The sequence below is a fragment of the Dendropsophus ebraccatus genome, chromosome 7 (genome assembly GCF_027789765.1).
Source record: "Dendropsophus ebraccatus isolate aDenEbr1 chromosome 7, aDenEbr1.pat, whole genome shotgun sequence".
In the NCBI taxonomy this organism is placed as follows: domain Eukaryota; kingdom Metazoa; phylum Chordata; class Amphibia; order Anura; family Hylidae; genus Dendropsophus; species Dendropsophus ebraccatus.
The window spans coordinates 144,934,259-144,960,861 of record NC_091460.1 but is presented as its reverse complement, the minus strand read 5'-3'; the positions used below and the strand labels follow the sequence as shown (position 1 = coordinate 144,960,861).

At 44.3% G+C, this 26,603-nt stretch overlaps 1 protein-coding gene across 2 annotated transcripts in view; it reads left to right on the top strand.

Annotated features, from left to right (window-relative positions):
• The first annotated feature begins 3,534 nt into the window (after window positions 1–3,534).
• Window positions 3,535–26,603, top strand: part of SLC10A7 (solute carrier family 10 member 7) — a 121,436-nt gene continuing 98,367 nt past the window's right edge. The window contains exons 1-3 of one of the 2 annotated variants that reach the window (XM_069976879.1): window positions 3,535–3,913; window positions 13,488–13,570; window positions 18,660–18,796. In XM_069976879.1, the coding sequence (XP_069832980.1) occupies window positions 3,814–3,913; window positions 13,488–13,570; window positions 18,660–18,796 (320 nt within the window). In that variant the 5' untranslated portion in view covers window positions 3,535–3,813. The remainder of the gene's footprint in view (window positions 3,914–13,487; window positions 13,571–18,659; window positions 18,797–26,603) is intronic. The other variant, XM_069976878.1, reaches the window with a different exon arrangement.

Here is a 26,603-nt window from a genome sequence, read left to right as displayed (position 1 = left end):
CTCAGCTTTCAATTTACCAAGGTTTATGATTAAATCTAAACAAACTAGATAATATATATATATATATATATATATATATATATATATATATATATACACCTGTATTTTCCAGTATATAAGACGACCCCCAACTTTTCCAGTTAAAATATAGAGTTTGGGATATACTCGCCGTATAAGACGACCCCTCAGCCAACGCACACCAAATAAAAATTAATAAAGAATATCAGACAGCGGGGAGATGTGAGAGGCAGAGAAGGAGGTGCAGAAGATAGTTTTGTGTTTTTACCAATTCAACAAATTTGCAGATGCGGATACAGATGCAATTACGGATCATGGAGACAAAATAGCCAAGGTATTCGTGGACCATAAAAATCCCACAATCAGGGCTAACACTGTACGACTTTGCTGACTAAAAAAATGTGGCTTCTTCTATGATTCACAAAAAAAAAAAAAATCTGTAATGAATCCGTATTGCATCAATATTTGTGGATCTGCAAAAATAGTTAGGCGTGCTTAACCCCTTCAAGACCGAGCCCTTTGATGCACAAAAGTCCGGGTCAGATTAATGCAATGTTCCTCCCCGTCTCCTAAGAGCCCCAGCGTCCTTATTTTTCCAGCTACAGGGCTGGTTGGGTGCGGGAACAATAATGTTATATTTTAATAGATTGGACAATTCCGCACGCTACGATATGTAATATGTTTATTTATTATATATATATTTTTTATAATGGGCAAGGGGGTCTTCTAAACTTTTATGGGGGGGGGTTATAAGGTTTTTTTTTTAATACTTTAAAAAAAAAATTATTACCCTTTTTTTTTTTACACTTTTATTCACAGTAAAATGTACAATCATTAGATTGCATAGCATAGATCAGTGTTATCAGTGATCTATGTATAGAGCCTGCCTGAGAGCAGACTCTACACATGGATCGCCAATCCGAGAGGACGGAGGTAAGGAGCTTACCCCCACATGCACATGCAATCAGGACCGCCACAGCACAGCTTTAGGGGTTAATGAGAGTCGGCTGAGGGATCGCAGCTCACTCTCATTACCTCCGGTCCCGGAGACTGATGTGAGAGGAATCGCTCTCACTGCAGTGCTCCCGCTCACATCGGGAAGCCCCGTCAGTGCAGGAACGTATATATACAGATTACTGACGGGAAGGGGTTAAAGTGTCGCTGGCGTTATAACTTTCAAAATGTAAATCAATAGCAGATGTGATATAAAGCAAGGCTACAATTTACATTCACTATTTATTTATTTTAGTTATCGCGGAGAACACGGCACTTCCTGTGTTTAGACTCCTTGGGAAAAAAAAAGTCAGAACACAGGAAGTGCCGGGATTTCCACCATAACTAAAATAAATAAATAATGAATGTAAATTGTAAACTTGCCTAACTTTAACCCTTTGAGGACCAAGCCCAAAATGACCCAGTGGACCGCGCCAATTTTCATTTTTGCGCTTTTGTTTTTTCCTCCATGTGGGGGCTTGTTGTTTTTTACAGTAATAGTTGTACTTTGTAATGGCGTCTTTCATTCTACCATAACATGTATGATGGAATCCCAAATATATTATTTATGAAGATAGAAATTGGTGAAATCGTAAAATAGAATGCAATATGGTAAACGTTTGGGGGGTTCCTGTGTCTACGTAATGTCCTATATGGTAACAGCGACATGATACTATTATTCTATAGGTCCGAACACAACCATATGCAGGTTACACAGATTCTCTAATGTTATATATATATATTTTTTTATGAAATCCTTTTTGTTTTTTTGCAATTAATTATTAATAAAATGGGCCTATTGTGACGCTTATAGCTGTTTTCGTTTTTCACCTACGCGGCTGTATGGGTCATTTTTTCCGCCATGATCTCTACTTTTTATTAACACCATATTTGTGAAGATCGGACGTTTTGATCACTTTTTATTAATTTTTTTAAATATAACAAAAAAATCTGCAATCCTGGCTCTATTTTCACTCTCTTCGTGTACGCCGTTTGCGATGACGATTGTTATATTTAATAGATTGGACAATTACGCACGCTACGGTATATAATACGTTTATTTATTTTTATATGTTTTATTTATATTATGGGAAAGGGGGTGATTTTAACTTTTATTGGGGGAGGGGCTTTGGGGTATTGTAAAAAATATTTAGGCATAGCATAGACATAGCATTGATCAGTGTAATAGGCGATCTGCTCATTGAGCCTGCCTGTGGCCTGTGGCCTGTGGCCTGTGGCAGACTCAATGAGCAGAAAGCCGATGGGACCGCACAGAGGCAGGTAATAGACCTCCGGCGTTCGACACAGCGATCGGGACCCCTGCAGGTCCCGATCGGTAAGTGACAGGAGCTTCCCCTGTCACATAAATGCTGTGATCGCTGCAGCGCGCTTCATAACACAGGACGCACGGTATGCCCAGGGTCGTCTAGGGACAGGCTTCCAAGGCGTACAGGTATGACTTTGGTCGTCTAGGGGTTAAATGTACAGAAAAACATGGTCAACCACGTTTATGTGTAGGCTAGAAAAATTACTTTTTTTTTTAAATTGGAAGTCAACGTCCATATATTGGATCTGTTAAACGAACTGCAAAAACACATTGTGAACCTATTGTAAGGCCCTGTTCAGACTACGAAATCGGCGCTAAGGGCTGAAGGGCTCCCGCCTTCTATCAGTTACAATCAGGGTGCGTGCACGCCTCCGCTCAAAGAATTGACGTGTCACAATTATTAGAGCTGAGGAGCGCACACTCTCCCATTGTAACTGATAGAAGGCGGGAGTTCCGTCCTCTGAATGAGGCCTAACTAGGGGAGGGGGGGGGGGGTCCAAAGATACTTCTCAGCTGCTGTATGTCCTGCAGGAAGTGGTGTAATCTCTCCAGTCTGACACAGTGCTCTCTGCTGCCACCTCTGTCCATGTCAGGAACTGTCCAGAGCAGGAGAGGTTTTCTATGGGGATTTGCTGCTGCTCTGGACAGTTCCTGACATGGACAGAGGTGGCAGCAGAGAGCACTGTGCCAGACTGGAGAGAATACACCACTTCCTGCAGGACATACAGCAGCTGATAAGTATTGTTAGACTGGTGATTTTTTTAAAAAAAAAGTAAATTACACTTTTCTGTCACCAGTGAATTTAAAAGAAATATTTTTTGGTGAACAACCCCGGTTACCAGGCCCTGGGCTGCAATGCTGCCGCATAAACGTGAGGACGGACAAGCGGATAAACCGTGTAAAACAAAACTGCAGGAAAACCGCCCTGTGTGAGTAGAACCCAACCAACAAACCCCGCAGCCTGCCCCAGCCCTGAGGTAACCGCATGCGGTTCTTTCATCCGTTTCCCGGATTGTTTGAGGTGCGGTCCGGCCGCCTGAGCCGCGCACCTCCTCTATACCGCTACAGAGGGACCGGAGACCCGCCGGCTCTGCCGTTATCCCGTCTCACAAGGTGGGAGGCCGCCCCGCCGCCAGCACCGCCTCACACCACCCGCCCCGCCGCCAGCACCGCCTCACACCGCCCGCCCCGCCGCCAGCACCGCCTCACACCGCCCGCCAGCCCCGCCTCCCGCAGCCTGTGTGTAGTGTGCGCGGCTATTCGGAGCTGCGCGGTAATGATGGCGGCGCGCTGGGAGACTTCCTCAGCCCTGGATACGGATGCCGGGCCCTGCTGAGATGCAGTGACGCCCGTGCCGGAGCCTCCCGTGTGGAGATTACCTCAGAGACCGGACGTGCCGCATGTATGTAGCAGAGAGACGCGTCACCTAACCGGCCGAGCCTGTGCGAGATTCCACGGAGGAAGGGTCCAGCATCATGGGCCTACTGGAGAGAGTGCGGAAAGAGTGGTTCATCGTGGGCATCATCCTGGTGATCACCGCCGCCAAGCTGGAGCCGGCCATAGGGGAGAAGGGGGGTGAGTGTCCGGGACAGGGGGGTGAGTGCCGGCCATAGGGGAGAAGGGGGTGAGTGCCGGAGAAGGGGGGGGGGGGGGGTGTCCGGGACAGGGGGGAGAAGGGGGTGAGTGCCGGCCATAGGGGAGAAGGGGGGTGAGTGTCCGGGACAGGGGGGAGAAGAAGGGTGAGTGCCGGAGAAGGGGGGTGAGTGTCCGGGACAGGGGGGAGAAGGGGGGTGAGTGCCGGCCATAGGGGAGAAGGGGGGTGAGTGTCCGGCCATAGGGGAGAAGGGGGGTGAGTGTCCGGCCATAGGGGAGAAGGGGGGTGAGTGCCGGAGAAGGGGGGGGGGGGGGGGTGCCGGGACAGGGGGGCTGCTGCTGGGGGACACTACTACTCCTATCCTCCTCCTCACCAGTCACACGTAGCCGAGACAGGTACAGAGATAGCGGCTGCCCCCGGACCTGACAGGCACAGAGGCTGCAGCTGCCGCCAGTGACACGTTGCACAGCGGAGCATCAGCACTTCCTTGTCCTGTACCGGGGACAGCAGCCTGCAGTGACAGCTCACCCCTGGGCAGCCTGCAGTGACAGCTCACCCCTGGGCAGCCTGCAGTGACAGCTCACCCCTGGGCAGCCTGCAGTGACAGCTCACCCCTGGGCAGCCTGCAGTGACAGCTCACCCCTGGGCAGCCTGCAGTGACAGCTCACCCCTGGGCAGCCTGCAGTGACAGCTCACCCCTGGGCAGCCTGCAGTGACAGCTCACCCCTGGGCAGCCTGCAGTGACAGCTCACCCCTGGGCAGCCTGCAGTGACAGCTCACCCCTGGGCAGCCTGCAGTGACAGCTCACCCCTGGGCAGCCTGCAGTGACAGCTCACCCCGTGTTTGTGTATACCTATAGGTGTGCTATGTGTACAGTATATACAGATAGCTATAAAGCTGCTGTATGGATGGTGTATGTATATACCTATAGAGCGGCTGTATGTATATACCTGTAGAGCGGCTGTATGTATATACCTGTAGAGCGGCTGTATGTATATACCTGTAGAGCGGCTGTATGTATATACCTGTAGAGCGGCTGTATGTATATACCTGTAGAGCGGCTGTATGTATATACCTGTAGAGCGGCTGTATGTATATACCTGTAGAGCGGCTGTATGTATATACCTGTAGAGCGGCTGTATGTATATACCTGTAGAGCGGCTGTATGTATATACCTGTAGAGCGGCTGTATGTATATACCTGTAGAGCGGCTGTATGTATATACCTGTAGAGCGGCTGTATGTATATACCTGTAGAGCGGCTGTATGTATATACCTGTAGAGCGGCTGTATGTATATACCTGTAGAGCGGCTGTATGTATATACCTGTAGAGCGGCTGTATGTATATACCTGTAGAGCGGCTGTATGTATATACCTGTAGAGCGGCTGTATGTATATACCTGTAGAGCGGCTGTATGTATATACCTGTAGAGCGGCTGTATGTATATACCTGTAGAGCGGCTGTATGTATATACCTGTAGAGCGGCTGTATGTATATACCTGTAGAGCGGCTGTATGTATATACCTATAAAGCTGCTGTATGGATGGTGTATGTATATACCTATAGAGCGGGTGTATGTATATACCTGTAGAGCGGGTGTATGTATATACCTGTAGAGCGGGTGTATGTATATACCTGTAGAGCGGGTGTATGTATATACCTGTAGAGCGGGTGTATGTATATACCTGTAGAGCGGGTGTATGTATATACCTGTAGAGCGGGTGTATGTATATACCTATAGAGCGGGTGTATGGGCGCTGTATGTATATACCTTTACCTATATACCTTTGTCCCCCTCCATCCATCGCTTGGCATTGTGGTGATATAAGGCTTGCATGCAGCTGCTCAGTACAAAGCTCTTTGTATAAGGCTCCATTCACACTCCCGCCAGCCTCTGTGTGATAATGAGTCTATGGGAGCCTCGCGCGTCTTCTCTCTCCACGCTGAAGAATGGACAAGTTCATTGGAGAGGAGGCACGCGAGCCTCCCATAGACTCTCATTATGACAGAGGCTGGGGGGAGGAATTCCACCAGTTTTCTCTGTGTGAACGGAGCCTAAAGGTTTTGTTAGTTTTATTACCAGTTGATGTTTGGGCTATTGAGGAGGCCGAGTACTGGCAGCTTTTATGCACTGTGCCCCCTATTGGTGACTCCCCTCTTCCTGCTCGAGGTCACGTCTAGATACCGCGGCCCCTTTTCCATGGGATCCGGTTACATCAATTTCAGCATACAATGGCTTTCCTAGACCACCCTAACTGAAGACCAGACTCAACATACATTGCTATAGATCAGGGGGGCACAACTTGCGGCTCTCCAGCTGTTGCAGGACTACATCTCCCATCATGCCTGGTTGGACAAATGGTGTCCAGTTATAAACAGAGGTCATAGAGAAAAGACTGAGATTTCTCCTCTTTTCAGATCCATTCCTGGCTTGGTTTTCAATAATTGCAAAAAAGAACCTGAATCGCAGATCGGCCAGTGTAATTCAGTGTAAAAAAGTGACAGAACCATCTGGTTTCACACAGCAGTATTTCCGTCTGTATTTTACGGCCGTTTTTATTAGCCAAAACTATGATTGGGGCTAAACACAGAAGTGGGAATCTTTCCTGTCTGGTTTTCCTCTGTGTATCTTTCAGTCCTGGTTTTGGCTGCTAAATACGGATGTAAAATCCTGCCTGAAATCCTGCTGGGTGGGACGAGCCTCGGGCTGGGCTCTCGCCAAGTCACAAAATATATTCAGACGTCAAACAGAATGGTGCAACAGGATGTCTGACCTGCAGCGTACAAAGAGCGCATCAGTCCAGATCCTGTTAAACAGGACAGGAGGCTTGTCAAACCTAGAGCAAAGGATACGATGGAAGCCCCACTGAAAACCTATGGGTCTGGTAATGGATAGGGAAATGGGATGTCTGCCCAAACTTAGTTTTCTTCTTTTAAATTCTTTCATATCAAATGGTTTCAGAAAGTGCCAGAGATTAGTAATTTACTTCTATTAAAAAATCTCAAGTCTTCCAGTACTTATCAGCTGCTGTATGTCCTGCAGGAAGTGGTGTATTCGCTCCAGTCTGACACAGTGCTTTCTGCTGCCACCTCTGTCCATGTCAGGAACTGTCCAGAGCAGTAGCAAATCCCCATAGAAAACCTCTCCTGCTCTGGACAGTTCCTGACATGGACAGAGGTGGCAGCAGAGAGCACTGTGTCGGACTAGGAGAGTATACACCACTTCCTGCAGGACATACAGCATCAGATAAGTACTGGAAGACTGAAGAGTGGAGACTTTTTAATGGAAGTAAATTACAAATCTATATAACTTTTTTTTTTTTGCTGAACTACCCCATTAATTATATAAGTTTACAAAGAAGAAAATTAGGGGGGGGGGGGGGGGGGTGCCAGGTTATAGTTGCAGAGCCCTGGGGGTGCCAGGTTATAGTTGCAGAGCCCTGGGGGTGCCAGGTTATAGTTGCAGAGCCCTGGGGGTGCCAGGTTATAGTTGCAGAGCCCTGGGGGTGCCAGGTTATAGTTGCAGAGCCCTGGGGGTGCCAGGTTATAGTTGCAGAGCCCTGGGGGTGCCAGGTTATAGTTGCAGAGCCCTGGGGGTGCCAGGTTATAGTTGCAGAGCCCTGGGGGTGCCAGGTTATAGTTGCAGAGCCCTGGGGGTGCCAGGTTATAGTTGCAGAGCCCTGGGGGTGCCAGGTTATAGTTGCAGAGCCCTGGGGGTGCCAGGTTATAGTTGCAGACCCCCGGGGGGGGGGGGCAGGTTATAGTTGCAGAGCCCTGGGGGTGCCAGGTTATAGTTGCAGAGCCGCCCCGGGGGGGGGGGGGGGGGGGGGGGGAGGTTATAGTTGCAGAGCCCTGGGAGTGCCAGGTTATAGTTCCAGAGCCCCGGGGGGGGGGGGGGGGGGCAGGTTATAGTTGCAGAGCCCTGGACTTGCCAGGTTATAGTTGCAGAGCCCCGGGGGGGGGGGGGGGGGGGGGGCAGGTTATAGTTGCAGAGCCCTGGGGGTGCCAGGTTATAGTTGCAGAGCTTTGGACTTGCCAGGTTATAGTTGCAGAGCCCTTTGGGTGCTACTACGGTGGAAACTCCAAAGAGTAATTACATTTTGGCAATCCTTCTTGGTACTCACCTGTGGATGAAGTGAGGCGTTAGCAGCATGTGGGGCATATTGCACAGTAAAGAGTGACCTTTTCCCACAGTGGTCAGTGGTTTGCACCGTAACCTTCCAGTGCTGGGTCCTGGGGTCACACCCCACATTCTCCAGTTTTCTGGGGTATAAAGCTGCTGCGGCTGTTGGCGGTATGTGCACAGCAGCTTTATATAGTGATGCAGGGAACCATATCAGCCCTGTTGAACTGATTAGTTCCCTGTACTGATAAAAAAAAATTTTAAACCTTTTGTATGAGGCCGGTTACATGAAAGCAGAATGTGCAGCCAGCAAGTAGGTTGGTTTGTTTAGTATCATCTATGATCTTTATATTCACTATAAGTCCAACGGCCGGGGGGAGCTCATGGCAGGGATGCTATATTTTTGCCAGGGTTTGGATTTGTGTTCATGGAGGGATACAGAAGAAACAGGATTTCTGTGTCCATTATGCCTTATGCAGAGGGGAGGGGTCGAGGGGATGAGTGAGCACGGAGAGGAGAAAAGGCAGCCCTGCACAGCACATCATCCAACAATCTTCTCCCACCAAGCTCCCAGATAAGCACTGACCTTTCTGACCAGTCAATCCATCGTTCTACGTGCCCAGACAGTCTCCAAACTGCACAGCTGCTCCTCTGCTCTCCCTGCCCACTTTTCCCCCTTTGGCCCCTCCCCCTCCAGAAAGAGGATTTTTTTGCCAAATAAAACCTATTACAGAGTTGCTTAAAATCGCTTGTACTATTGATTTCTGCAAAAATATTTTAAATGACAGATTACACTTTAATAGTAGGTGAAGGTGAAGCAGCGCAGCTTTGGAGGCTGTGGGGTCCTACAGTTGGTAAGAAGGTGGAGGGAGTACTTTGGTGGTCAGGTGTCGCTGATCGCTGAGGGCGGTAATGCTAGATCTGCACACAGCGTTGTGCTCAAAAAGGAAGCGGCTAAGAGAAGGATATATAGATATATATATATATATATATATATATATATATATATGTTTTTTTTATATGGATTCAGTTCTGATTGACTTGTCACATCTAGCAGTGATAGTTCAGTTTATTGTGATTCTCGCTTTACTTGACAGCCTGCAGTATGGATCTTCCTTGCAGTAAATTATATATGACGAGAATATGTAGCAACATAATTAATACTTTTATGAGCGCACTTAGTCTAATAGCTGACATGATAATGCCTACAGCATGTTACCGGCTGAGGAGGGAAGGAGTTCACGCTACCAATCTCCCCGCCGTTATTGGGGAAGAAGATGAGGCACTTTTCTGTATCCTGCAAGAGTTACCAAGATGCTGGGAGTTGTAGTTCCTTTTTTTTTTTTAAATCCTGCATTATTTGGTAAGAGAATTTCCAGTGATTTTTTTTTTTCTTTCAAATCTACTGGTTCCAAAAAGTTTAGATTCGTAATTTAATTCTATTTAAAAATCTCAAGTACTTAACATCTGCTGTATGTTCTGCAAGAAGTGGTGTATTCTCTCCAGTCTGACACAGTCGCTCTGCTGCCCCCTCTGTCCATGTCAGGAACTGTCCAGACCAGCAGCAATTCTCCATAGAAAACCTCTCCTGCTCTGGACAGTTCCTGACATGGACAGAGGTGGCAGCAGAGAGCACTGCGTCAGACTGGAGAGAATACACCACTTCCTGTAGGACATACAGCAGCTGTTAAGTACTGGAACACTTTTAAATAGAAGCAAGTTACAAATTTCTGGCACTTTCTAGCACTAGTTGATTTGAATGAATTTTTTTTTTTTTTTTTTTGCTGGAGTGCCTGTTTAAGTGTTCCTGAGAGACTCTTTTCTTCAAAGAGTTGTTTCTCTTTGCTAGTAAGGAAAACAGTGCACAGCTATCACCCCCATCCTGCCCCATGCAAGCAATAAGACAGCTTGTGATCACGGCTCCTAGGGGCATCAGGCTCAATTCTCTGTGTATAATGGTCTGTTTACACAAAGCGATAATTCGCCAAATCGGTCGTTTAACGATTTTGAAGCAACGATTTGGTTTTTATAACGATCAGCAATTAGATGAATTAATCGTTAGAAAAATTGTTTACATGAAGCGATCTGTGAATTTTTAGCGAATGACCAACGACGATTTGAGAACATGTTGAAAGATCACAATGAAAGATTTCTCGCTTGTTGCTTGACCGTTCGTTGTGTTTACACAAGCGGATTATTGCTCAAATGCGATCGTTATTGTGAAAATTCTAACCCTAATTGTTCCGTGTAAATGCAGCATTAGTATGTATCACTTGTCACGTGTCACCTGGTAATAAAAGGTTAGCAGCCAGATAGAAAAATGAGTCTGATCATTCGCCATTTGAAAACGGGTGCCTGAAAAAGTTGGATGCAGCCCTAGAGGGACCTGGAGAACATAGATACAGCTTATGGCCATGCTACAGCTTGAGTCCATGTTTTCCAGGATTCCCTGGGGCTGCATCCAACTACTTCAGCCACCGGTAATCTAATACCAAATGATCGGACTTCAGCCTGATCCAGTTGCGCTCTTCTCTAGAGACGAGTTCTTCTTTCCTGCATTGGTGTTACAGCCGGCACAGTGACAGCAATAGCATTTGTCTTCCAAACTTTGCCTGATATATAGAGCTGAGCCTTGTGATCCTGTGTGGAGACCATCCATCCCCTCTTCATACTAGAAGTCCTCTCTTGACCCTCCTAATCCTGTCTTGCTGCAGGAATTCAGCAGTTTTCACCTACTGGAATAAGCGTTTATTCACCAGGGTAGATTTCCTCACGGCTGCAAACAGAACGGACCTTGTTCTAAATATGAAACTGTAATGCAGTCACGTCTCATGTGTCTAAGGTCTGGTATCTTCATAAACTCTAAATGGTTCCAATTATAAAAACTTCTAGGCCCCACATCACCGGGACAGCTGGAAAGAATCAGCGCTTGTTTCCTTCTAGTTCGGGACGTCTCAGCAGCGAATACCTCCTTCCAGACCATTCCTGAGGGCCATCATGGTGAGGTGCGGCCAGGCAGTCAGCTCCTTGGTGGAACTTGTGGATAAATCTATTGCAACTAAAATGTAATGCCAAACTGTTTGGGTCTCCGAACCCATACACTTAGCCTTTGACTCCCTGCTGCTGCAGAAGTTGGATGCAGCACTAGAGAGTCATGGAAAACAAGGACCCTCTCAACTCAGTACTAATAGGTACACTTTGTATCTGGTGCTGGTCATCAAGGTCGCTCCTTGTTGTCGACCCAAGTAAAAACAAATAAAAAAAACCCTGACAGATATTAAAAAGATTTCCAGAGTCCTGTTACCAAATGTCCATCACAGGGGTCACACTTTTGGCATACATTTGCCCATTACGTTCTGTGGACACATTGGTACATATACATCCCCATGCTTCTATAGTTGTCACTGAGTATATAGTGTGTATCCTGAAAAGATGTCTGTGGAAAAGAAGCTGCTGCCTATTCTCCATCACTATATTCCCATTCATCCCCACATCTTTCTGTATCTATGTATTTTACAGGAGATGTTCTATTATTGTCTGGTAATTCCTCAGGTTTTATAAGCTGCTTGTTTTTATGAGCTGGCAAGTCTACTGAAGTGAAATGTACCTCCACCCATGGTCGGCATTACATTATCAGTGTTTATCTAGCGCTGTCCTTGTAAAACATTTACCAGCAACACATAAATGAGAAGTTCATTATGTAATAGTATTGGGTGTACATTAAATACTTATTTGTCATTAGGTGTATTCCGCCTTAAATGAGGACAGCATAAACTAGTGACAGAAATACTGAACAGATCGGTGTATTAGCAGTTATCCATCCATGCTGTGTATAGGCAGTCCCCTGTCAATCAGCAGCTGAGGGGCAGGGGTGTGGCCTATTCTCCTGCATATAAGGAGAAGGGCTAAGCAGAATGGTGTAAGTAATACACAGATCTGTTCAGCATTTCTGTCAGTTTATGCTGCCCTCATTTAAGGCAGAAAAAAACCTAGTGACACATTCCCATTAAAGTGTCACTGTTTAAATTTTTTTTGCAGAAATCAATAGTACAGGCGATTTTAAGAAACTTTGTAATTGGGTTTATTAGTTGAAAAATAAATTTTTATCATGAAAAAGCAGTTTGAAGCTCTCCCCCCTGTCTTCGTGGTTCTCTTATGGAGAGGGGAGGGGTGGAGGGAGATGAGGCACCAAAGCAGGATAACAAAGAGTTAATTTACGGTACATCACCGGACTTTCTCCTCTGACATCAGCACTGACCTCTGAATACAGGCTTTCTCACAGCTCCCACTGTGTAATCCTTTATTTTCTGCTCTCTGCTGGTGAGTAATGTCCTTCCACCCTCCTCCCCTCTCTATTGGTTACACACGGCCCGACCGAGGTAAAAGAGTTGAGATTTCCTGATAATGAGCAGTAGATAAGAGGGGGGGGGGACCTGGGGAAAGGTTTTTTTGAATGCAGATAATGGCATATTTGCCTAATAAACACAATTACAAAGTTTCTTAAAATCGCCTGGACTATTGATTTCTGGAAAAACTAAAAAATAAAAATAATATATACACACACACACACACACGACAGTGACACTTTAAGGAGCACAGTCATACCACTTGGCCTTTAAAGACAGAAAAAAAAATACAACAGAAAAAAATGACTGGAGTATCTGCGGCAGGAACTGATTTATCCAAGAGGCCTCTGTAGACAGGGCTTGCACTGTGACCTTTCCTCTGGACACCCGGCTTTTCCTGTTCATCCTGACACGTCATATAGTGGTCGCTACAAGTGAGAATACAATATGGGTCACGTCTTTCGGTGCTGCTGTACTGAGTCCAGTGACTGAGTGACTGAGTAGTGCTGTCCAGTGACTGAGTAGTGCTGTCCAGTGACTGAGTTTCCCTAGTGAGCTGTAACATGACTAGATCCAGCAAATAACTTCCCACTGAGCTGAAGCGCTCGCTGACCTGCATTGTGGGGTCTCCTGTCTTATTTCAGCGGCGGGGATGAGTTTCTCTGCCTGGAAAGTATCAATACAACTCAGGAAATGTGTTGACAAATATTCTAATTGTTGTCTGAATCTGTGGCGGAGATGTCATGCAGCACATTGCTCTATATGTGTCCATAATCTGCCAACAAATAACCACAAAATAACCTCACCCTGTTTCATGCACTATATACAGTGTATTGCTGTCTAGTACCTTGTTTCATGCAGTATATACAGTGTATTGCTGTCTACCTTGTCTCATGCAGTATATACAGTGTATTGCTGTCTACCTTGTCTTATGCAGTATATACAGTGTATTGCTGTCTACCTTGTCTCGTGCAGTATATACAGTGTATTGCTGTCTACCTTGTCTCGTGCAGTATATACAGTGTAATGCAGTCTTACTTGTTTGATCCAACCCAGCAATAAGATTTATTTTCTCCTCTCTTTAGGACCATTGAAGCCAGAAATTACCATAACCTACATTGCCGTGTCTGCTATTTTTTTCAACAGTGGACTGTCCTTGAAAACAGAGGTATTGTATATGAAATTGTTGATATAATGGGTGGAGGACTACTGGGTTGCCTTAAAAGTGATTTGTTTCTATGGGTGGGAGCTTAAGGGTGCATTCATACCTACAGGATATGCAGCAGATTTGATGGTGCAGATTTGGAGTTGCAGATTCAATGCAAAGTAACTCTGGGCCATCAAATCTGCTGCAGATCCTGTACTTTTGAACGCACCCTTAATATCACTGTAATATAAAATATGTAGACTGCAAAATAAAATAGATGAGGAGCGCAGTGTTCTGAACCCAGTAAATCATTGTCCAATATTACAATCTGTCATTTTAAAGACAAAATACAACATTTCGCACCACTGACACTGGTATAAGTTTAAAAAGTTAGTTCACAAAAAATGTTTTCTTTCAAATCAACTGATGCCAGAGATTTGTAGTTTACTTCTATTAAAAAAATCTAAAGTCTTCCAATACTTATCAGCTGCTGTATATCCTGCATAACGTAGCGTATTCCTTCCAGTCTGAACAGCAGGAGAGGTTTTCTGTGGGGATTTGCTGCTGCTCTGGACAGTTCCTGACATGGACAGAGGTGGCAACAGAGAGCACTGTGTCAGACTAGAAAGAATGCACCACTTCCTGCAGGACATACAGCAGCTGATAAGTACTGAAAGACGAGATTTTTTAACAGAAGTAAATTACAGATCTCTGGCACTTTGTGGCACCAGTTAATTTGAAAGAAAGTTTTTTTTGTTTTGTTTTTTTTTTTGTGAACCCCTTTGATAGGAAATAGTTTTTGAAAATGGTTACATGCATACCCTGCCTCTTATACGCTGACTTGGTCTATGTTTTATTTTTTCCTTATCTAACACAGTCTAGTTAACAAGTAATTGATAGTTTGGCCGTAGTTCTTGAAGTCACTGCCGTCTTGTATAAATATGAGTTTCTCCTGGTGTGTATCAGGTGGCGGCATTCCCACACCTCATGCCCTGACATAGGCTGGTAGATCCGGCAGCTTATAGACTAATTATTATATTGCTTAATTCCATTTCCAGCGTGTTTTGCCTTTCCCCACTGCGGATCTGAGCCATTGAATCCACAAGAGCATCCTATTGCAGCTAGGCAGCGTGTATGGGAATGTTAATGGGTCTGTATCATGCAACAGCTACAAATGAAGCTTGGAGACAAATTGCGTTTATTTATCCGAACATCTCAGGAGGATGGTTATTAAAGCACAGCAAAAACCTCAAAATCCTACAAATGTAATTCATGTACCAACAGGGAAAATGCAGAATGGAAGACGGTATAATAGATGTCAAACAAGAAGCAGTCTCACAAATGAAAAGTTAAATATTTGTGCAAGAAATACTCGCACGTCTTTCTTTTCACGGCGTTCACTTGTTCGATTTCCCATGTTGTTTGTTTTAATATATCCTGAAAGCATTTTTATATCCTTGCATCCTGGAAATCTATATTTTGTTAGACACCATGGGGCATCCTGTTAGAGTCAGATTGGTGTAATGAAGGCATCATTTGTAGCTTCTCTTCTGCTCTGCATAAATACATCAGGATCAGCCGCATCATATTTACTGATTTATCTTCTATCTTTCCATACGCTACATTCACTTCTGCTGTCTGTATCGCTTTGCTTCTAATTGTTTCCCTGGAACTGTAGTCATTTGAGGTGGAGACAGTTGTACTTGTCATGAATTTCATGGGATTTTATACTTACAAATCCCCTATTAGGAATACAGTATTCACCAGGAGCAGTCGCTGTTCAGAAGACTTAGTCCAACATCAGTCCAGTGCCTTAAAGTGTAACTGTCATGTAAATGTCATTTTTCAGAAATTAATAAGTATCAATAGTACAAACGATTTTAAGAAACTTTGTAATAGGTTTTATTAAGCAAAAGAGTGTCCTTCTGTACTCAGCTGTTTTCCTACCCCTTCTTCCCCCCACTTTAGAAGACGCAGAATTTCTGTGTCCATTATGGTCTATGGATAGGGGAGGGGCCAATGGGGTAAGTGAGCACAGAGAGGAGAAAAGGCAGCCCTGCACAGCACAACATCCTGCAATCTTATCTCAAGTTCCCAGATAAGCAGTGACCTTTCTGACCTGTGAATCCAGCGTTTTATGTGTCCAGACAGTCTATGAACTGTACACCTGCTTCTCTGCTCTCCCTTCTCACTCATCCCCCTCGGCCCCTCCCCCCCTCCATAGGTTATAATGGACTCCTCTGTAATGAAGACGACTTTGCCTGATAATAAGCAGATAAGGAATGGGGGGCGGCAAAACAGCTTTTTGAGTACAGAGAGAGGCTTTTTGCCTAATAAAACTGATTCCTGCAAATAAATTTTAATGAATTTTTATTTAAATTTAAAATGAATTGAATTTAAATTGAAATGAACTTAAATTGAAATAAACTCTACTGAATTTGCAACACCAAAAAGCAAGAGTCATGGAGTTACAGATATCACAGGATCAATACACATATAATAGAAAATAGCAAGTAATAGAAAATGCAAACAAACTATTCATCCTAACATCTTAATTTATTCAGTATTGGGCATGAATGCCATGTGCAGATATTATTGCTTTTACACTCCTCGTCTAAGGAATGTTCTGCCACACTGACAAATCACCAGAATCCTCAGCTGCCATCCTAGATGGGCTCATTGGGGAGGCTACAGGCCGCGCAGGCACATAGAGGCCGCGCAGGCACATAGAGGCCGCGCAGGCACATAGAGGCCGCGCAGGCACATAGAGGCCGCGCAGGCACATAGAGGCCGCGCAGGCACATAGAGGCCGCGCAGGCACATAGAGGCCGCACAGGCTGCTCACAGTAGTATGAGCAATGTACAGCCTGGTATTGTCATGTTATTAAACAGCCCCAGTGACATTTTGAAGGAATTACTACCACAATCAAATCAATGTAACACTGATCTGTTGGAATGAAGACATTTTGTCACCATGCGTCATAATCCCTGTAGGCATACTGTGAGCACAGTGAGATATCTCCGGACTTGTCTCTGGTAATGTGGGGTAATGTGTCTCCTTGAATACACAGTCTTATCGGCTATACCTGTGGTGGCAAATCTATGGCACGGCACTGGGAGCCCTCTGTGTGGGCAAGCATTCTGCTGATTGCTCTCTAATGGGAAATTCAGGACAGCTGTCCCTGATCCCCCATTGGATGTAGGCTCCTTTGAGGTCTATCTGCATTTGCACATATACCTCAAAACTGTCAGAACTTTGCGGGAGTGTCGGTATGTATGCTTTCCACCACATACCTAAGAAAGGATGTAAGTGGTGATGCCTAGCATCAACACTTACCTCCTGGGACCATGCAGTACACAGCAGTGCATAGAACATCAATGTGTATTGCAGAGAAGAGTCTAATGAAAGGAGTCCTGCTCTGTACAGCTTTAAAGGGAATCAGTCAGTACGACTGCGCTGATATGGCTCCCAGAATCATGGTATAAAGATACTGTGCAGCTGGTGGCGCATAAACCAGCCATGGCTGCAGCAGTAGGTTTAGTAAGGAGAAAAAGTACTTTAATTCTGCTGGGCGAGGCATTAAGAGGGGAGGCAACTAGTCATCTGGGCCACCCATGACTAGTCACTGCTCTCTACCTGTCATTGCACAGTGCGTGGATGACTGACAGGCACAGAGGCCACTAACGGGCAGTTCTTAAAGCCTCTGCCGTGTCACTAAGAAGCCCACGCCTCTTAGTAAACCTGGCCCGCCCTGTTTCCAGCAAGTGTAGATTTGTATAAATTGGGAGCAGGAGGCGGCCATCCCTCCTCCCCGCCTTGCTGTGCCTTTCCCTCCCCCTGCTTGTCCATTAGGCTATGCATAAGAATACGGCAGGTGTACGGCAGGGTAGAGAGGCGAATCTGCACCTTCTCCCCGGCGTACGCCACCGGCTGCAGCCTCCTTAAATCTCCCTCTAAGTTATATACTGTATAATATATATAAATATGTAAACTAAATCTATATATATACACCAGCCAGACCACTGCTTTTAGAGCACAGTGGTGGTCTGTAACCTAGACGACGAGCTGTGAACAATTTAAAGGGAAAGAGCAGCAGGTCGGAGTAGGAGACAAGGTTCCTAAATGACTTTGAGTCCCACATGTATAACTGTATTATTCGAGATGGGAATACCCCTTTTAGGGTTGAGAAGCCTCTGCCTTTCATTCATCAGACCAACACTACAAGCAGACATCTATGCTGTACACTCCAGCCGTGCGGAGAATTGCTTTGCATATGCCATGTGGTAACTATATATTCTCTGGGGGAGGTGGGTTATTGATTTTACAGCAGATCAGCTGGTTAATAAGAAACATCTGTTTGCCGTACATCTGTCCTTGTGTTACCGTACAGAAGGGATGGGGAACCTCCGGCTCTCCAGCTGCTACAAAACTACAGTTCCTGTTAGCTGCCCAGACATGATGGGAGTTGTAGTTTTGCAACAGCTGGGATTGCTGAAGGTTCCCTATCCCTGCCGTACATTGTTCTGCCATGTGATTCCAAATCTTTACAATAGAGACAATTTGTTTGGAATGGTTTGTTAGATCTGGGTATGCTGCCATATTACTGTAGGTTCTCAGTCAGCACCCGGCATGTTGGCGCTTCACAAACCATTCCAGATGTTGTACACTGCAGTCTAGGGAGGTTTCATGGGGTTCTAATGTTAGTAGACAAACCCTGTGCACCTACTACTGTTAAAGTGACATTCTTGATAAAATAGCTGATTTCTTAGTGTATACACATAAAAATTTCCTTTTAATATTAAAGGGGTGTTCCACACAAACATAACTTTTGATATGTTGCTGCCCATGGTGAGACTAACAATTCCTTCCATACTTGTTGTTATCTATTCAGTCTCCTTCCCCCAGTTCTCGGCTGCTGCTTTCTGCTGAAGACACAAAACTCCCACTCCCACTGATGTAAACAAGTCCCTGGCTGGCTTTATCTGCAACATTGTAGCTTGTTTGTAATGAATACCTGTTTAATCTAGAGTTCCTTGTATCTATTGTCTTTGCATGTTATTTCCTAGCAGAGTGTCCCTTAAATCATGCAGAATTTCCTTCTCTTTCCAGGAACTCACCAGCGCTTTGATGCATGTGAAGCTTCACCTCTTTGTCCAGGTGTTTACACTCGTCTTCTTCCCCACAGCAATATGGTTTTTCCTTCAAGTGCTGTCACTCACGCCTATCAATGAATGGCTGCTGAAGGGGTATGTCTTGTGTCGTGCAGACATTTTAAGTTGTCTTACTGATACTTTACTAAATTTTTTAGATTTCTTCCTCTTTCAAACGTTACAGTTTTGATGTCTACACTTAGTACTACAGCATATTGGTAGTGTTATTATTTTCTGATAATGCGCCCACTTGAGTCTTACTGGAAACTTCCATTCAAATGGTGTATATCTATAAAATGTGTACGCATCAATAATAATAAGTAAAAATTTACTTTTTGCAATTCAGTGCAGCTTTAGGCTAGGCTCACATCACGATTTTGCAAACAGATGCAAAAACGGATGCTGTTGTATGCCATACTATTTGCTCCCTTTTGCATTGTCTTGCATTATAAAAAAAGGATCAAAATGCATCTGTTTTTTTATTTTGTTTTTTACATTTTGTAACGTACACAAAAAGTGGTTGACCATGTTTTTCCTTACAGTGAGACAGATTGCAAAATCGTGATGGGAACCTAGCCTAAGCTGAAATCTAGGAAGTGTGCGTTACTAGTATATTTACTGGTCAACCATTACATTGTAATACTGCCCTGATTATCTATGTCGGTCACTTTTCTGTAAATGCCTTTATTTATCATATGACACTGGCACCTGGCAAGGAAAGGGAAATACAGCGAAACCTCCCAGATGACCTCTTTGCAGAGACTACCCTCTTATCCTGACCTCATATCCTGGGACCAGCTTTCAGTCCCACTAGGGCCAAATTGTGGTTGCTAGCCAGCTGGATTAGAGCATCTCCAGAATAACAGGCCATGGATGTTTCCGGTGCGCAGAGGTTACTACCCACCAAAGTAATCCCAGACAAAGAACTGAGTCCTCAAACCCATGGCTGCCGTTTGGAGCAGAGGCTAACCCGTACTGCTCACAGAGGAGCTACTGGACTATAAATGTTAGAAGTGTGTCAGTGCACAGCCTCCCCTGTAGCTTGCCATGCATGGGGCTTGTAATCTGAATAGTTGAAGATCAGTCAGAGCTGGTAAAGTCCTATCCACTTTTGAAAGAGTCTACAGCGGATATGTAATCCTCAGAACTAGACTAGGTAAGTAAAGAGCTAAAAGGAAAACAATAGGCGCAACATCAGCATAGGAGGATGGGGGTAGTAGTAGTAGTAGTAATGCACTCACCTGATAGGAGCACACACCCAGTATAGATATATAGTAGCCGCTCCATGCCAAGAACATCCAGTTACAGGAAGCTTGCCGATTTCCTGGGTCGGGTAATAGTAAGAGAAGAGCTAGGAAGGGGAAAAGGAGCCTTTATGTCTGCTTTAGGCTTGAGAAAGAGGTCTAAGCACCTTGAAACGCGTTGCCTTTGAAGCAATAAAGCATTTTTATTATACTTTGATGAACTGCTTGACCCTCTGGTGCACCGACAATCTCCGTTCCTCTGGTAGTGGCGATACTCCACTTCCGAGCACTTCTCCTACTATCAGAACTAGACTATGGAGCAATGGAAAATGGTAGCCTGATCTGATAGATCGTGTTTTCTTTTATGCCATGAGGACGGGGGGTACATGTGTATCACAGACATGAGAAGGCAAGCTGTGTAATGCCCGGGGCAATGTTCTGCTGGGAGGCACAAGCAGTGTTATTTTCAGACATACCCCCTACCTAATTATTGTGGCGTGTACAACCCTTCTTGTAAAGGGTTCACAGGGTTACAATTTCCCAAAATCGTAGTCTGATCAATCTTTTGTGGGATGTGGTGAAAAAAAATAAAAACAGGTCTGACTCACAGAAGCTGCAGCATGCAGCCTAAAGGACCTGGGGTCAAATAGCACAGGGCGCTCTTCGACGTCTTGTGGAGCCTATGCCTTAATAAATCGGTGCTGTTTTTTTATTTTAATAACTTTTTTTTTAAGTTATATCAGTTTATATTTTCAAGCAGGAAGTGGTGTATTCTTCCCAGTCTGACACAGTGCTCTCTGCTGCCACCTCTGTCCATGTCAGGAACTGTCCAGAGCAGCAGCAAATCTCCATAGAAAACCTCTCCTACTCTGGACAGTTCCTGACATGGACAGAGGTGGCAGCAGAGAGCACTGTCAGACTGGAGAGATTACACCACTTCCTGCAGGACATACAGCAACTGATAAGTACTGGAAGACTGGATTTTTATTTTATGTGGTAGTAATTTACAAATTTATATAACTTTCTGGTACCAGATGATTTGAAGAAGAAAAAATTCTACCCGAGTACCCTCTTTAACAATCTGTAAACACTAACTAACCTCCTCTGTGTCCAATAAATATGGTGTGCAGCAGTCAATACTGTCCCTTCTCACATCCGTGTCAGTTTTTAGTGTCAAGAAATGCTGATTAGGAAGTCATCTGGAGGCTTCTGGAAACCATCAACATTTCCTGACAATCAGTATTTATGGTCCGGAAACCATCAGGAATGCTTTCAGGATTTCCTAATCAGGGAGAAAAATGTATTGTAGTGCGAGTAATTCCAGATGCTTTCTGGATGCGCATCAGAAAAGCTTCCGTAATTCCAGACACTCCCGTAGACTTCTGAGGGAGCATCTGTGACAGAATTCCAGATGCAAATAGAACTGGTTCTATCATTTCCAGACCCATTTTCTGGAACAGGCACCCTGAACTAAAAACATAACTGTCACTTTTCAGTAATCAATAAGTATCAATAGTACAAGCGATTTTAAGAAACTCTGTAATAGGTTTTATTAAGCAAAAGAGTTCCCTTCTGTACTCAAAATGCTGTTTTCCTACCCCCCCCCCCCCTTCAGAAGAAGCAGGATTTCTGTGTCCATTAGGGTATAAACCCACACACTGTATACACAGCGTATTTACTGCTCCGATACGCAGCAGATTAGATCTAAATAACTGAACACAGCATCAAATCTTCACCATCACATCTGATGCGTATTTGCTGCGTATACGGTGTGTGGGTTTATACCCTTAGGCTGGGTTCACACACAGTATATTTCAGGCAGTATTTGGTCCTCACGTCAGGTCCTCATAGCAACCAAAACCAGGAGTGGATTGAAAACACAGAAAGGATCTGTTCACACAATGTTGAAACTGAGTGGATGGCCGCCATATAATGGCAAATATTTGCTGTTATTTTAAAACAACGGCTGTTATATTGAAATAATGGCCGTTATTTACTGTTATATGGCGGCCATCCACTCAATTTCAACATTATGTAAACAGATCCTTTCTGTGTTTTCAATCCACTCCTGGTTTTGGTTGCTATACAGCCTCAAATATACAGCCTCAAATATACGTAATGTGAACCCAGCCTCATACTGTATGGAGAGGGGAGGGGCCGAGGGGGATGAGTGAGCACAGAGAGGAGAAAATGCAGCCCTGCACAGCACATCATCCTGCAATCTTCTCTCACCAAGCTCCCAGATAAGCACTGACCTTTCTGACTTGTGGATCCAGTGTTTTATGTGCCCAGACAGTCTCCAAACTGTACAGCTGCTTGTCTCACTCATCCTCCTCGGCCCCTCCCCTCTCCATAGGTTATAATGGACACAGAAAACTCGTCTTCACTTTGCTCCTCTGTTATGTAGATGGATTTGCTTGATAATGCACAGATAAGAAGAAGGGAGGAGGCTGGGAAACAGCTCTTTGAGTACAGAAAGAGGCAGGGTTTTTTAAAATCGCGTGTACTATTGATTTCTTCAAAAATATTTTAAATGACAGCTACACTTTAATACTGTTATCCAGTTCATGCTATGGGCATCCTTTTCCTATGTTGGTTAATTGTCCTATTCACAAAGTATAACTCCCTTTCCAGAGCCGCTATTATCCTCACTTTAAACGTATTATATTATTAAAGATTAAAAGGAAGTTGAAGCAAGAAAAATCAGAGACTTTGCGGAGTAGACTGTATGTGCTTTAGCTGCAGAGTAAAATATTGAAGAGTCTTAGTATTGCTTATGTATCTGACTTATGTTAATTTTCTTTGGCTAGATGACGAGGAGGAAGGATTAAGATGTCAGGAGAAATTAAGCTAAAGACATCAGCCAATCAGTTGCATTCATCACGCCGAGCGTGAAACCTTCTTATATTTAAATGGGATCGTCTCATGTGTGACACTGAGCTCTTCGTTAAGCGCTAATAAGTGTCCTTTATTCCCATTCCGCAGCAGACATACACTCTTCCCTTCTGCCGTCCCCATGTCAAGAATACTTTCACAATTGGCCCCTTATAATCATTTCAAGTGCTTAATGTGTTTCAGATTTTAAACTGGTAACTCCCTTAGGATTTGGTAGACTTGGATGAGTATAGCGAAGGGATCGTGGAAAAGATTCAGACCCTCGCTGAATTATAACTCTCAAAGAATGAGAGAACGAAGGGACTAGCTCCCAAAGACAATAGGGAAGGATGTACCGGTGCATTAAATCCTTCTAGTTCATTTATATTCTCCTCTATGGCTGGGAAGAGAAGCCATATAACATCGAGATCATGAAAACTGAATTTTGCTGGTATTAGTACTAGTTTTATAAACAGTTACTTCAATATACGGGGTGTGTGAATGTTTTACATTGAGGGGTGTGTGCCTGTTAGATACCCCTTGACTGTATAATCATGGTTATCACCTGATATCCCCTCCTCAAAAAAAGAATTATTTTCACGCCCATCTGACTATTAAGCTGAAATGATTATATTGTCAGTAATCTGCAGTCAGAGTGAGTCAGTGATATATACTTACCTGTCCCGCTCCCCCACTGCTGTTGCTTCCCAGGCCACCTGCTCTGTGCGCTGTTTAAAAAACATCCGATGGCTTTGACTGGTCTATGCTGACCGGCCATTTCCTACGGGATGGGACGCCATCAGATGTTGGGAAAACACTAACAATGACGCAGAGCAGGTGGCCAGGGAACTGGCAGTGGCCGGGGAGAGGGACAGGTCTTTAAACATAACTTACGTCTTCCCCACAACCACGGCAGCATGGCTAAGTATGTTTTTTTTTTTTTTTTTCCCTTGACAACACCTTTTAAAGAGGATGTATCACCAGGTACATCCTCTTTAACCTGACACAGGGATAGAACGGCGCCGTGACGGGGAAGCCGGTGCCGGCCCGGGGCCGGCCTACCTTCAGTGCTTGAGCACCGCCCGGTAACCGTGGAAAGAACAGCGCCGTGCAGGGGAACTGGGCCGCGTTTTCAAAAACGGACCGCGGCACCGGCTTCCCCGTCACGGTGCCGTTCTATCCCTGTGTCAGGTTAAAGAGGATGTACCTTGTGGTACATCCTCTTTAAGTCCTATTGAAGTGTATGGGACTAAGGGTCCATTTACACAGAAATATTATCTGACAGATTATCTGCCATAGATTTGAAGCCAAAACCAGGAATGGATTTGAAAAGAGGATAAATCTCAGGCTTTCCTTTATGACCTGTTCTCTGTTTATAGTCTGTTCCTGGCTTTGGCTTGAAATCTTTGGCAGATAATCTGTCAGATAATCTTTCTGTGTAAATGGACCCTTAAAGGCATATTCCAGGAAAATCAACTGGATAGGGGAAAAATAGGAGATTGTAAGGGGTCTGACCTGTGCCCCCGACGATCTCCATATCGGGCCCCAGCTGCTGTATTATAAATAGAGCCGCAGGTACAGCACGTGACCCTGCGGCCCTATTCATTCCTATGGAGCAACAGAAAGTGCTGAGTAAGGCTGGGTTCACACTACGTTTTTGCAATCCATTTTTTGCAGAAAAAACTGATGCAACTATGTGCATCCGTTATAATCTGTTTTTCCATTGACTTCCATTATAAAGAAAAATAACGGATCAAAACGGATCCATTTTTTTGAGGGACACAAAAACGTGGTCGACCTCATTTTTGTGTCCGTCAAAAAAACAGATCCGTTATGATATATTTTTTTTTGAATAATGGAAGTTAATGGAAAAATGCATCAAAACTGATGCACGCAGTTGCATTCGTTTTTTTTTACATCTGTCGTTCATTAGTTTTTTCCAAAAACAGATAGCAAAAACGTAGTGTGAACCCAGCCTAAGTCGGAAGAGCGATGTGCTCAGCTCTGTCCGTCAGCTCCATAGGAATGAATAGGGTGGCGGTTTTTTTTGCCAGGACATAAGAGACCCCCTGGGCATCCTGTACATTTTACGTCAGACAAAAATTATGTTGTAAATGGTTAAAGTGAAATCAAATAAAAAAATAAAATAAAACTTTGCAAAAATGTAAATATCCAAAACTTTAAAAGCCAAGAAATCAGAATATAATTCTCCAGGTTTGCAGCTATACTAAGGCAGGTGACTTTTGCCCTAGATTGGGAGTCTTGAATGCTGTGTATTCTCGGTAAGTTTGTCTTTCTGCATATCTCTAGTGGCGCTAAGCAATCAGGATCTACATACATGAAAGTCCTCTCCAGCCGCAGTCTGCTTCACAGTCACAGAACGAAAATCCAGTATTTCAGCATAATTTAAAGATGGAAAACAAAAGAAGGCAAGTCTGAAAGGTTACGGCGCACTGCTGAAAAACAAAAATCTGATTTACTCCAAACTGAATCTGCACAAAATCTTTATTGCATCACTTGTGTAATACATCATCAAAATTAAATTTTGGATTCCACATCTACGCCCACCAGCACATGACTGTACAATAGATCATTTTTCAACTCTTTTTGTATTACCAGGCTTTGCAATGTACTGCAGGCTCCCTTAGCACAAATGATTATGAACGCTGCTCAATTTCTCCCTAAGGGAGCTATATATTCAATGCTGTTTAGGTAGAGGCGAGAATAGGGATTGTGGTCAGCACAATTAGCAATTACTCTGATACTCAGGGGCTCGATTTGTGTATCGGTTGCAAGAAGTTGAAGACATTGATCATTTAAAGGAATTAGGGATTTTTTTTTTATTTTTTTTACATTTTTTATTTTCTTTATGTAAAGTAAGAAGGCTAGCTATTGTAGCTGTTTACACAGGGCGGTAATTTTGTGGCAGATGCATGCCATGTTGTAGAACTGCAGGTGTATATATACAGTGTTTGCACTGGTCGTTCTGTGTTGCTATCTGGGTTGGGAACACCTTTCTGATTAAACATTAGAGACCTAGTACTGGTATTTTATATTTAAACCCTTTTTATTGCTTAAAGTGTAACTGTCATTTTAAATGTCATTTTTCAGAAATCAATAACTATCAATAGTACAAGCGATTTTAAAAAACAATGTAATAGGTTTTATCAAGCAAAATAGTTTCCTTGTGTACTTAAAAAGCTGTTTTCCTACCCCCCCCCCCCCTCACTTCAGAAGAAGCAGGATTTCTGTGTCCATTATGCTCTATGGAGAAGGGGGGCTGAGAGGGATGAGTGAGCACAAAGAGGAGAAAAGGCAGCCCTGCACAGTACATCATTCTGCAATCTTCTCTCACCAAGCTCCCAGATAAGCAAACTGAACACAGGAAATCACTGCAAACAAACAAAGTTACACTTTAAAATAACACTTAGGCAGCTTGAACCTCCTTTCCTCTGATTTTTACGAATGGTAAAATATTGAGGGGCATGATCTGCTGAAGGAAGGAGCAGGGCTGCAGACTTCTAGGAGGAGGAGAGGGAGGGAGCAGGGCTGCAGACTGCCAGGAGGATGAGAGGGAAGGAGCAGGGTGGGGCTACTAGCGAGTGCCGAACTTCTTATACATTTCATATTATATTATACATATATCCACATTTAGTAGCACTGTTAGGACCTCTTAAATGGGCAGTGTCATAAAAAAAGAAAATGAAAAAACTATTGACGTGTCAAAAGTTTAGATTTTTCAGGGGTCTCACTCACTGATCAAGAGAATGCACTCAGCGCATTTC